This window comes from Solanum tuberosum, unplaced genomic scaffold (genome assembly GCF_000226075.1).
Source record: "Solanum tuberosum cultivar DM 1-3 516 R44 unplaced genomic scaffold, SolTub_3.0 scf00055, whole genome shotgun sequence".
Lineage (NCBI taxonomy): Eukaryota > Viridiplantae > Streptophyta > Magnoliopsida > Solanales > Solanaceae > Solanum > Solanum tuberosum.
In genome coordinates this window covers 744,344-756,819 of record NW_006238981.1, presented here as the reverse complement: position 1 = coordinate 756,819, position 12,476 = coordinate 744,344, and the positions used below count along the sequence as shown (strand labels likewise).

At 31.4% G+C, this 12,476-nt stretch overlaps 1 protein-coding gene across 1 annotated transcript; it reads right to left on the bottom strand.

Annotated features, from left to right (window-relative positions):
- Positions 1–4,969: 4,969 nt before the first annotated feature.
- LOC102603358 (L-tryptophan--pyruvate aminotransferase 1-like) lies at positions 4,970–10,893 on the bottom strand. The gene is made up of 5 exons (XM_006344386.2): positions 10,196–10,893; positions 7,379–7,682; positions 6,014–6,294; positions 5,420–5,724; positions 4,970–5,324 (listed from the first exon to the last, which is right to left on the bottom strand). The coding sequence occupies exons 1-5, from the start codon at positions 10,441–10,443 to the stop codon at positions 5,131–5,133; spliced, it is 1,332 nt and encodes a 443-aa protein (XP_006344448.1). The 5' UTR covers positions 10,444–10,893; the 3' UTR covers positions 4,970–5,130.
- Positions 10,894–12,476: the final 1,583 nt, after the last annotated feature.

Here is a 12,476-nt window from a genome sequence, read left to right as displayed (position 1 = left end):
GGGGGGCTTTTTAGGGGGAGTCTGGGGGTGGGGGGGGGGGGGGGGTTGGAATCCGTTTGTTAATTTTTTTTTGAATTCTTCTGCAATTTTCGAAGCAACAGTGAAGGGGATGGGAAATTCTGAAAAAAGAGGGTAAAGGGGACGTGAGGGCGTACTGTTGTACTGTTGAGGCGAGGAAGACGACGTGTATAGTACGCGTACCTTCGCCGTTTGCTCTGTGGCTGATGTTGACGGGTCAGAGTCGCGGCTTTTGCCGGACTGATGCGTCTGGGGAAGAAACGCGTACACTATTGCTGTTGGAGAAGAAGGACGCGGGGGTAGTGTTTCTGGGTCTCGCTACTGTGAGGAAGACGTACAGGGGTCGGGTCAGTTTTAGGCAGTGGGCTGAAAGTTATGGGTTAATTGAGAAACAGAAAGGGGAATCTAGTAAAAGCCCTAGGTCCTTTTACGTGGGCTAGCAAGAAAGAACACGTGGGCCAAATACCAACTAACGTTCACAATATAAATTAGGCCCACTAATGTATTAACTAATTTTTCATCTTACAACTTTCACATATAACAAACATAAAAATCATATTTGTATGTTATAGCTATAGTTTGCATAATTGCACTTCATAACAAATTTTATGTTTGCTATGGAACTTTTGGTTTGTATAATTCGCTACAAACATCCAATTTTATATAAATTATTCAGTTTTGAATAAATTCATTTATACATTGTAATTTGTATAATTATAAGTGTATAGGACGAAAATATATATATTTGTATTTGTGTATACACTTTTCTCTCGCTTTATACAAATACAAACGCATTTTATACCGAAATGTATAAAATGACTAATTGTATACCGAATTAGATGGCCAAAAAAAGGATGTTTGCTCCGAATTACAATTAAAATAAATTATGATTATAGCATTTAATTTGAATTAATAGTTTGTTATTTCATACAATTTTCTCTAAAAACATTTATTTGTATAATATTTTTTAAATAAAAATATGTTACTACGAACAAATTTTTAAAGTAAAAATTCCGATCTTCATATTCTATTTCTTTAAAAAACTTGATCAAAATGCTCATAATGTATACATCTATAATGAAGTAAAAACACTTTTTTTTCAACTGTGCAATGGTTGTGCCATATCTGTGCAAAAAATGTGCGCGCAAATATAAAGAAAATATATTTGAGTAAAGAAAATGTAAAGTGCATTTTTAGCTTTAAAAACTAGCGAAGTATATTTGCGAGCCATATTAAATACGTTAGGGATATTATTGATCCTATTCCGTATAAAAATAATCTCAATGTCCTTGCAAAATTCATGAGATTTAGTACCAGTTGGACATACAATTTAATTATTGTATTTTAATTGTAGTCAATTGTTTAATACCACTTCGAATTGAAGTTCTAATCAAATTTTCAGGTAAAAAAAATTCGATCTTCATATTCTTTTTGTTTCAAAAACTTGATCAAAATGCTCATAATGTATACACTTAGAATTAAGTTAAAATATTCATTTTGTTTTAATTGTGCAACCATTGTGCCTAATTTGAACAAAGAGTGTGTATGCAAAGAGGAAGCAATGGGGGCCAATCTTCGATATATTTTTACATTTCAAGACACCTATTTTTTTTCATTAAAATTTCGTAATGTTTATCAAGGATAATTTTCGAATAAACTTGTTATAGTCTTCCTCATGACCTATCAAACTAGCCCTTACATACTTTTTACTAGAACCAAAATGTACCCCGCCTCTTCACCCATGCATAAACTATGATGACAAGATAAAAAAGGGTGATTAATGGGTATTATACTAAACTCTCAAATTTTATCATATCATATGGTCTATTAATTTTAGAGATAGTTTAAGATAAAAATAAAATAAAATATAGAGTGTATTTTTAGCTTAAAAAACTAGTGAAGGACATTTGTGAGTCATATTAAATACGTTAAGGATATTATTAATTTTATTTCCTATAAAAATAATTTCAATGTCCTTGCAAAATTCATGAGATATGGTACCATTTGGACATACAATTCAATTATTGTGTTGATTATTTTAACCTTTTATTTTTTTTAAAACTTGATTATACATAGTAGTCTAATGTTCAATTCAATTTGGAATTGAAGTTCTAACCATTTTTTCAAGTAAGAATTCCGATCTTCATGTTCTTTTTCTTTCAAAAATTTGATCAAATTGATCATAATATATACATGTATAATGAAGTAAAAATACTTATTTTTTAAAATGTGCAATGATTGTGCCATATTTGTGCAAAGAGGAAAAATATTTCTTAACATTTTGGCACCTAACTATCTAGGTGTATTCACGAAGACTCCACGGAGTTTATCAAGGACAATCTTCGAATAAACTCGTTATAGTCTTCTTCGTGACCTATCAAACTGACCCTTACTTTTTACTAGAACCAAAATGTTCTCCATCTCTTGCCAATATCTTTGCTTCATCAGAAAACTTTCACAATTATTTATCACTAGTATAAATTTCTGTATCTAGTTTACATACATTAGTGTATAAATATATTTCAAAAGTACCGCTTCAATATGAAATCTGTTAAAATTAGTAAACTATAATTAACAAAGTAACTCTAAAGTTAACTCATGGAAAAATAATATTGGGATGTTATACAAACTTTAAAATAATAGTTATATTAAACTCTCAAATTTTACCGTATCATATCATATAATCTATTCATTTTAGAGATATATATGTTTGAGCTAAAAAAAATATACCGTGTGTACTTTTATCTTAAAATACTAGCAGAGGACGTTTGCGAGCCATATTAAATACGTTAAGGACATTATTGGTCCTATTCCGTATAAAATAATTTCATTTTCCTTGCAAAAATTCATGTGACTTTGTATCATTTGGACATACAATTTAACTACTGTGTTTTGATTTTTTTTAACCTTTTATTTTTTAGAAAAACTTGATTATGCATTATAATCAATTGTTTCATTCAATTTGGAATTGAAGTTCCAATCAATTTTTCAAGTAAAAAATCTTCGTTCAAAAACTTGATTAAAATGCTCATAATGTATACATGTACAATGAAGTTAAAAATACTTTTTTTTAAAAAAACTGTGCAATGGTTGTGCAAAGAATGTGTAGGCAAAAAGGAAGAATGGGGGTAAATCTTCGATATATTTTTATAGAGATTATCTTCATTTAGATGATTTTTTTTAATTATAGAGAGCAATCAAAATATTTCTTTTAACATTTTAGCTTCTGCTTTATACAACTAACTAGCTTTGTTTACTATTACAAAGACTCCAAAGAGCTTATAAGGACAATCTTCGAATAAATTTGTTATAGTCTTTCTCGTGACCTATCAAACTAGCCATTGCATACTTTTTACTAGAATCAAAATATTCCCCACCTCTGGTCGATATCTTATGCTTCTTTAGAAAACTTTCACAATTATTTACTGCTAGCACAAATTTCTATATCTAGTATACATACATTTATATAAATTTGTTAACATTAGTAAACTATAATTAAGAAAGTAACTCTAAAGTTTAATATCGAGATGTCACATTAAAAAATATAGTTATTTTAAACTCCCAAATTTTATCATATCATCTGATCTATTAGTTTTAGAGATATGGTTGGGTTAAAAGAAATGCATGAAGTGTATTTTTATCTTAAAAACTAGTGGAGAACATTTGCGGGCCATTTTAAATACGTTAAGGATATTATTGGTCCTACTCGGTATAAATATGATTTCAATGTCCTAACAAAGTTCATGAGACTTAGTATGATTTGAACATACAAATTTTGATTTTTTTAACCTTTTATTTATTTTACTTTTAAAAAAAAATTGATTATACATTGTAGTCAATTGTTTAATTCAATTTGGAATTGAAGTTCTAACCTATTTTTCATGCAAAAAATGTTGATTTTCATGTTTTTTTTTTCAAATGTTCATAATGTATACATGTATAATGAAGTAAAAATACTCATTTTGTTTAACGGTGCAATGATTGTGCAATATTTGTGCAAAGAGTGTGTACGCAAAGAGGAAACAATAGTTTTATAAAGATTTCATTCATTTAGATAAAAGTATTTATTATAGAGATTAGTCAAAATATTTCTAAACATTTTGGCACCTGCTTTATACAATTAACTAGGTTTGTTCACGAAGACTTAGGAACAATCTTTGAATAAACTTGTTATAATCTTCCTCGTCACCTATCAAACTGACTCTTACATACTTTTTACTAGAACCAAAATATTTTTCATCTTTGATTAGTATCTTGTGCTTCTTCTGAAAACTTTTGCAATCATTTACGTATGAATTTCTATATCTAATTTGTATACATATCATATAAAATATATTTCAAAAGTACCCCCTTCAATATGAAATCTGTTAAAATTAGTAAACAATAATTAACAAAGTAACTCTAAAGTAAACTTGTAAAAAAAATATTGGGATGTTACACAAGCTTAAAAAATAATTCTTAGTTATTTTAAATTACTAAAATTTATCATATATCATCTGATCTATTAGTTTTATAGACATGTTTGAGCTAAAAAACATATATAGAGTATATTTTAAGCTTAAAAAGCTAGCAGAGGACATTTGCGAACCATACTAAATACGTTAAGAATATTATTGGTCCTATTCCGTATAAAAATAATTTCAAGGTCCTTGCAAAACTCATGAGATTTAGTACCATTTGGACGTACAATTTTATTATTGTATTTTGATTTATTTAACTTTTTATTTTTTCAAAAACTTTATTATAAATTGTAGTCAATTGTTTAATTCAATTTGGAAATGAAGTTCTAACCAATTTTTCAACTAATAAATCCCGTTCTTCATGTTCTTTTTCTTTCAAAAACTTAATTAAAATGCTCAGAATGTATACATGTATACTGAAATAAAAAATACTCATTTTTTTTAACTGTGCAATATATGTGCAAAGAATGTGTAGACCAAAGAGGAAGCAATGGGGGCAAATCTTCGATATATATTTATAGAGATTATACTCATTTAGATGATTTTCTTAAGAAAAAAAATTATAGAGAGCAGTCAAAATATTTCTTAGCATTTTAGCAACTGCTTTATACTACTAACTAGCTCTAGCCTCTAGCTCTAGCTCTGTTTACAATCACGGAGACTCCACGGAGTTTATCAAGGACAATCTTCGAATAAACTCGTTATAGTCTTCCTCGTGACCTATCAAACTAGCCCTAACATACTTTTTACTAGAACCAAAATGTACCCCACCTCTGGTCAGTATCTTGTGCTTCTTCAGAAAACTTTCACAGTCATCTACCTGCTCGCACTTCAGCCATGCAAAAGCTGTGACGACAAGATTAAAAGGGCGATTAATGAATGTTATACTAAAACGACGATGAAAGAGCATATAGTTGTAACATCAAATGCAGCTATATTACCAGGCTGTGTTGCAAATGTATGATGGCTGAAGTTGCATTCTCCAACAGGTAAGGTAGGCAAACTAAACGCGTGGCCTTTGTTTACTACCTCTCGCAGTTGACTCCACCTCTTAGCCATTTCCTCCTGGGCATAATCAAAGAAGCGTTTGCTTTCATTTGAGGTTTTTGAGTCCTCGTATGAATCGCTTATAACATCCAGGATTTTAGCAGCTCTGACTTGTGAATCTTTAGAGACACCAATGCTGCTTATCTCTATAAATTTGACCATCTTTTTTGCAATTGCTTCATCTTTGACAAGTGCCCATCTGCAAAGATTTAAACAACATAATTTCATAATGCAACCTATAAGAATTGCCATTTATTTTGTGGAGCAGTGATGGTTCTTGTCAAAACGAAAGAATTAGTACTGGCTAACTCAGACTACATAAATGTGTAAATTGAATTTGGTTTCTGCTATCAAGTTTTATTTCGTACTGTTTTCTAAAAAATAAAACAGAAAAGGTTTCTGATTAAAATCTTACATGGAGCAATATAGTAAAATTCAAGTTTCATCAAGAAGTTGAGAACCATAGTAGTCCAAGATAAGTAACATACCCTAAGCGCATCCCAGCATGTCCCGTGCTTTTGGATAGGGTGAACAACATTATGTCATGGTCTGCCCTAGAAGAAATTGGAGTATACTGAGGCCAATAATAAGCTACGTCATGAACCAATATTTGTCCGCTCCCATTGAACACAGCTTCCCTGATTGATCCATCAGGATTGTTTGGGGAAGTAACAAGCTCTATATAGGGCTCATCTGTGTTGAAGTCATCGACTTCACCTCTCCACTTGTAGAGCCCAGATTTCAAGCAATCAGTGATCAGTGGGTATGACTGCAAGAAGTTAAAAACATCTATGAATGTGAAGTTTATTCTACAACAGAACCATTAATCATATGTTGTTTAAGACTTGCTGAAAGTAGCCAAGTTCCTTTCTTGGAAAGGAATAAATTAAAGCAAGACCTAGCAAACATGACCTCATGTGCAGCCAAATGAGAAACTCAATATTGACAACCCTAATTTCAATATGCCTGCAGCTGCCACGTTTCTCACGAATGAGAATAGAAGTTCGTTATGGTTAGAAAGTACTGTTACATTTAAATGGCAGGTTGACAAGTTGAAAGGAAAATGAGTCTGCTTATGGTGTAGTAATTCTTTGCAACCAATTCTGATGATATCCTAAATACTCATCATAACACAAGATATACTTTAGATGAGAAGGGAGGGATGAATACAGTTCATTTAAGTAAACTATTTGATGGATTACTCATGTATCTAAGTATTAAATATTAAAAATGCACATTGAAGTCGCTTACTCATATTTTTGAGTTCTAGGTCTGCAAGCGCTGGTTCACTTGTTGTCCATAAATAGGTCGTAATATAAGAAATTGGAAAGAAGGAAACAGAAGGTACATGCCAATGTTACTCGAATAGTGATATCATAGGCGGCTAAGGTTATCCGGGTTGGAGATCACAGATTGTCGACTTGTAGGAAATCATAGAATACAAGAAACGCCGAATATTAGAAAAGGTATCATTTAACCGGTCCAAGGAGCAGATAAGTAGGCGGGCACATAGAGGTCCTGCAGTTTGAAGTTTTCCTTATACAGGAAGCAATATCAAACAGGAGATATATAAGGGCAGAAACATTCACCTCACTAAATCCAAAAGAATTTTTTTTTCAACAATTCTAGTGAAGAACGCTACTACTTAGCGTGCATAGATCGTTTGAATTTATTTGGGTCTAAGTCTTAACATTCTAATTCTATCAGGCACTGATAATCTAGTTATCCAAGACCAATAACATATGAAAATGCAAGAATATCTTTATTTGCCTAACTATAACAAGAACAGAAATGAAATGAACTGCATTTCTTAACATCCACTGACAGAGAATATTATAATGTGCATCACGTACCGAATAAAATGGGGCAGCAGATACAATACTCATTGGCTCTGGAGCATCGTATGGACAGAGGGCATATAATACAGCCTGAAACAGCTGGGTAGATCCTGTCCCAACCACGATGTGCCGGTTTCCAGTCTCAGCATTTCCAACTAGCTTGTGCAATCTAGTTACTGCATTTGCAAAACCTGGTTCGAGAAACCAGCAAACGGTTTTGGTATCCGAAAAATAACTAACAGATTGCCAACCAGATATGACAACATCGGTTCTGTCACCCATCTGTTTCCAGTAACTCTGGTACATAGTTGGATCACCACTGCATTGAGTTGCAATAAGACGTTAAAAACTCATACTGCCGGAACATGATGACTATAGAATCATTGAAAAGGATTCTAAAAACTCATTAAATTAAATGCACAACCATTCTTAAATGAACCAGATCTTACTGTATAATTAGTTTAATTAACTAGCATAGACAGTATTTACAAGATACCGTCAAGTAATAAACAACTAAAGTTTCATAAATGAAGTATAGCAAACCCATGCAGCAACGTATGGAAAGTTAACAATAAAACAATAATCGTGGTGCTAATAATAATTATTAGAGCAACGCAAGTAAATCCGAAGATCTTAATATTTAAGCAGCAGATTCAAGTAATCAGAATTACATAACAAATGCAACGTGATGCATCATGTAACTAAAGAGGGTAACAATCTAGTAAGTGGTCCACCTTGCTACAATGTGAATTAATATGGAATAAAAAGTAGGTATGTAATGCAGAGGTGTGGACCCTCCTCCATTAGGGGAATAAACTATTGGATGAAAGAGATTTACAAATCAACATAAAATATAAAGAACTTTTAGTTTTTTATCTATGTTTATATTTTACTTTGTACTCCATTACATTGGCCTGATGAATTCACATGGCCGACCCCAACTTGTTTGGGACTCTTAGCATAGTTAGTTGTTGTAACAATCAGGCTAAACAAGAGTTTCTCCCACGCAGTTTGTACATATGGGTCCTATGGGGCTATTGGGAGTCTATCTTCGGCTCCGCTCTTCTGTTTATCTAGGATCAGGCTCACCAGAAGTGCCACCCAAATACATTCTTTACACTAGGGACTAAAAGGTAGTGACCGAAAAATAACTCCAAAAAGTTGGCAAATGCAAAAACATGCCTCCAAAACATTTAAGACCAAGCAATTCACCCACCTCTCCAAAATGTATAAAGGGGTGGGTCTTAAAGTGCACTTCCCAATCTTAAGGGCCCCAAAAGCATTTAGTCTTTAGATCTTCTCAAGGACAAAAGGGGATCTGTATGTAAATCAAATGCACTAAACCACAAAGAAAAACCCACAAACATGCATCTAATTACAAGTAGAGTAAAAGTAACTTTAAACTAACATGATGGCTTTGGAATCCAAAATGACCACCTTATGGAGATTTGACAATATAAAAGAAACATTAAAATATACTTCCTTGTCTTACTTTCCCTGTTAATTTAAAAAAGAATGTCTTTTATGAATGACTATGGTGGGGGGCAGTTTTTGCTGGTCTTAACTAATTCCACGGGATATTTCCATGAAAAAAAATTACCTAGCGTCTATCCCTTTTTGGTAACTTTAGAGCATTTTGATATATTTTCTACATCTTTAATTTAAAACACAAGATTCAAAAGTTTTTTTTTACTTTCTTAGAAAGACAAACAAATTGAAATAAATAAAAGTGATTTCTTTCGAGTAGGATGAGGGTCCTCCAAGAAGTACGTAACACGAGAATGATGATGTCTGGTCAAGCAGAGTAACAAGGACCATCATCTATGGAGATGCATAGCAGTAGAAACTAACTTTGGGAACAGAAAATCATTAAGAACGAAGTGAAGCATTCTCCTCTACCTACTCCCGCACATTGTAAATCACAAATCACACACCCCAGCAAAGATCTGTCTTTGTCTCAATGAGCAAACTGACATAACATAAACAATTCACTGCAACCAAAACAGTCTTAACAGCAGAATAGCTATAATGCCTTTTTGCTTCTTGTATCTATTTAACTCAGTCAACAACTATGCAAGTACATAAACAAACCACAAAAGCTAAGGAACAAAGAGAACACAACATAAAACTCCTCCCGCTCCAATAAAACATACTCAGTATAATCTCACAAGTGAGATGTGAGGTAGAGAGTCTGTTTCTGATAGTCGATGCTTATACTGAACACGTATCTTGTATTTATTGATTGATGGATACATTTTATTATTCTCCTCTTGTGCTATATGACATAACCTTCAATAGATTTTTCGAATCTGGCCAATTTATTAGACCCCATTAACTATTACAGATAGAACCCCAACCACCCTACTCCCTACCGCCTCCACCATTTGATACCCCACCACCCCCTCCTTCATAACCCTACCGATTCCCAAAAAAAGGGTAAAGTAACAAAAATCAGAAAAAAAACATGAAAACCCTTTTCACATATCAGTAAAAAACTTGTCATCCATGACCTCCATTTTCAGGCAACGTAGCCCTAATTTTTACCCAAAAAATTGATTTTAAGGAGAAGAAAATTAACTTGAGAAGGAAATGAGGTTTTGTGACATGCAGATCAGGTGTTGAACAGATCGGAACTGGAAAAAGGGGAAACTAAACACGAAACATTCAAATACAAAATAAGGCAAAGTAAAAAAGAATAAGCTTGAAAAAATTGAAAAGAGCATCTGATAAATAGTTGAGGCATGCATGGCAACAGATTTGTTCAATTTTGCTAATTTAACACAAAAAGGGACATGCAATAGAGTTAAAACAAAGATTATTTCTACTACTTACTGATCCAAATTTATGTACTTATTTTGGATTTGGCCATCAGGCTTCGGCTCAGCAGCATAAGAAGAGAGGTGACCACCATTGTCTTGACCATTGTGCAGGCCATACCAGTCTATTCTTAAATTCCCGTCATGTATCAGCTTAAACAAAAACCCAACATTGATGGCTACAGAAAGCATTAACCAGTGCCCTGCTGCAAGCAGGGCAGTCTGGTTCTTCACACTCTTAGTACTTGCAATTTTTGAAGCCATTTTTTCTCAAATGAAAGATGTATATATGAAAAGAGGAAAAATGAGAATTTCTAATTCCTGTGTGTTTGTTATATATAGAGGTTGAAGCACTGAACTGTGAACAGGTGGAAAGCGGTGGTAGAGGAGGAGATTTTTCACTTCGTTACAATCTAGATAGAACAAAAAGACAAAGAAGGAAAAAAAATTAAATTTAGTTTGAGCAGTGCATGCACAAATAGTATTTGAATTAATGTAGATGAACTTCAATTCACGGTTGGGAGAAATTGAAAAGGCTTGGGAAGTAGCAAGTAGGAGTACTGTTGAATTACAATTCTTTTTTCGGAAAATATTTTACTAAATGGAATTTATTTACTAATATAAAAAATGGAATTTTGTATTTATGATTTTGTTGACGCTTCATCTTAAGTTTTGGAATTGGGAGATGGGTTAAATAAAGCTGACACTCTTATGTAACACTGTATGCTCTCTGGTGCACCCCCACACTACCAATTTTATTTATTTATTGCCTTCCTTTTTTCCTTTTCATATTCCCTCTGATTTTTAGCAATTTTATAAATTTTATTTTTTTTAAATATAGTACAAGTTTAATTAATTTAAAATATAATACTCCTTCGTTCACTTTTATTTGTCATGATGTGTCTTTTAAAAGTCAATTTAACTAATTTTCAAAGTTAAATAGATTACATTAATTCAATATTATTTTTCAAAATATAATACTCCCCCAGTCCACTTGTATTTGTCATGTTGTGCTTTTCGAAAATTAATTTAACTAATTTTTAAAGTTATTAGATTACATTAATTTGATATATATATGTATGTATGTATGTATGTAGATTACACTTGTCATGAGTTATATACTCCAAATTATTTTTCAAAATATAATACTCCTCCGTCCACTTTTATTTGTCATGTTGCGCTTTTCGAAAGTCAATTTAACTAATTTTCATAATAAATTAGATTACATTAATTCAATATATTAAACCAATTTTTTAGATATTCAAAAATTATAAGAACAGTATAATAAATTGCAATTTTTTGCATATCAATATGATGAGAAAATACATTGTAAAATGTTAATAGAAGATCTTATAGTTTGACTTTAGAAAATGAAACCATGACAATTAAAAGTGAACGAAGAGAGTATTAGAGATGAATTATAAGAAAACTATGGTAAAATACACTTATCAATCATTATTTTTAATAGACGTGTAATCTTTATATTTGACAAATAAAAATCAATGAAAAAAGTTGTACTCCTTCTATTTTAATTTATGTGATACATTTCGTTTTTCGAGAGTTAAACCGTTTAAGTCTGACCGACAATTTGCTCATGGAATCTTCAAATTTTTTAAAATGAAATTTATATATTTGTAAACTAATTAAATAAGTTGCAATAATTGACAATCCAAAATATTTAAAAGTTAAATGAAAAATTTACAATTCAAAATAGACTTATTTGAATTTTAAAATTTGAAATATGTTACGTAAATTGAAATAGAGCGAGTAATTCTTTTTCTTGAACTTCGTGTATAATTAAAAATAGGATAATAAATTTCCACAGAGGAGTGTATTTCTTTCTGAGTTACAACTTTTTATTATTATAGATATTTTAAAAATTTTAAAATTCTGCATCCGTGGATTCTCTTTTCTCCATTCTATTCTATACAAATCAATAAACCATTTAAAAGGGGGAAAACATGATAGTTAAAAGAATCACGTATTATAAAGTGTTTAAGGTCGATGCACTAATAAAGTAAGAATATTTATATAATTAAATAAAATAAATATATACAATATATAAATATCCCTGTGATTAATTAATGTAAATCCTTCTCCTTTGCATCCTTATAAAATCAAAGGAGGATCTCCTTTGAACGACAAAATAAGTAGTGGTACCAAAATATATAAATCATAAATTATTCTTAACATATATAAATTAATACTGAAAGTGGTGTTTACTTAATATATTTATTTATATATAAAAATAAATTAAATCCTTATAAAATTAAAGGAGGATCTCCTTTGAACGACAA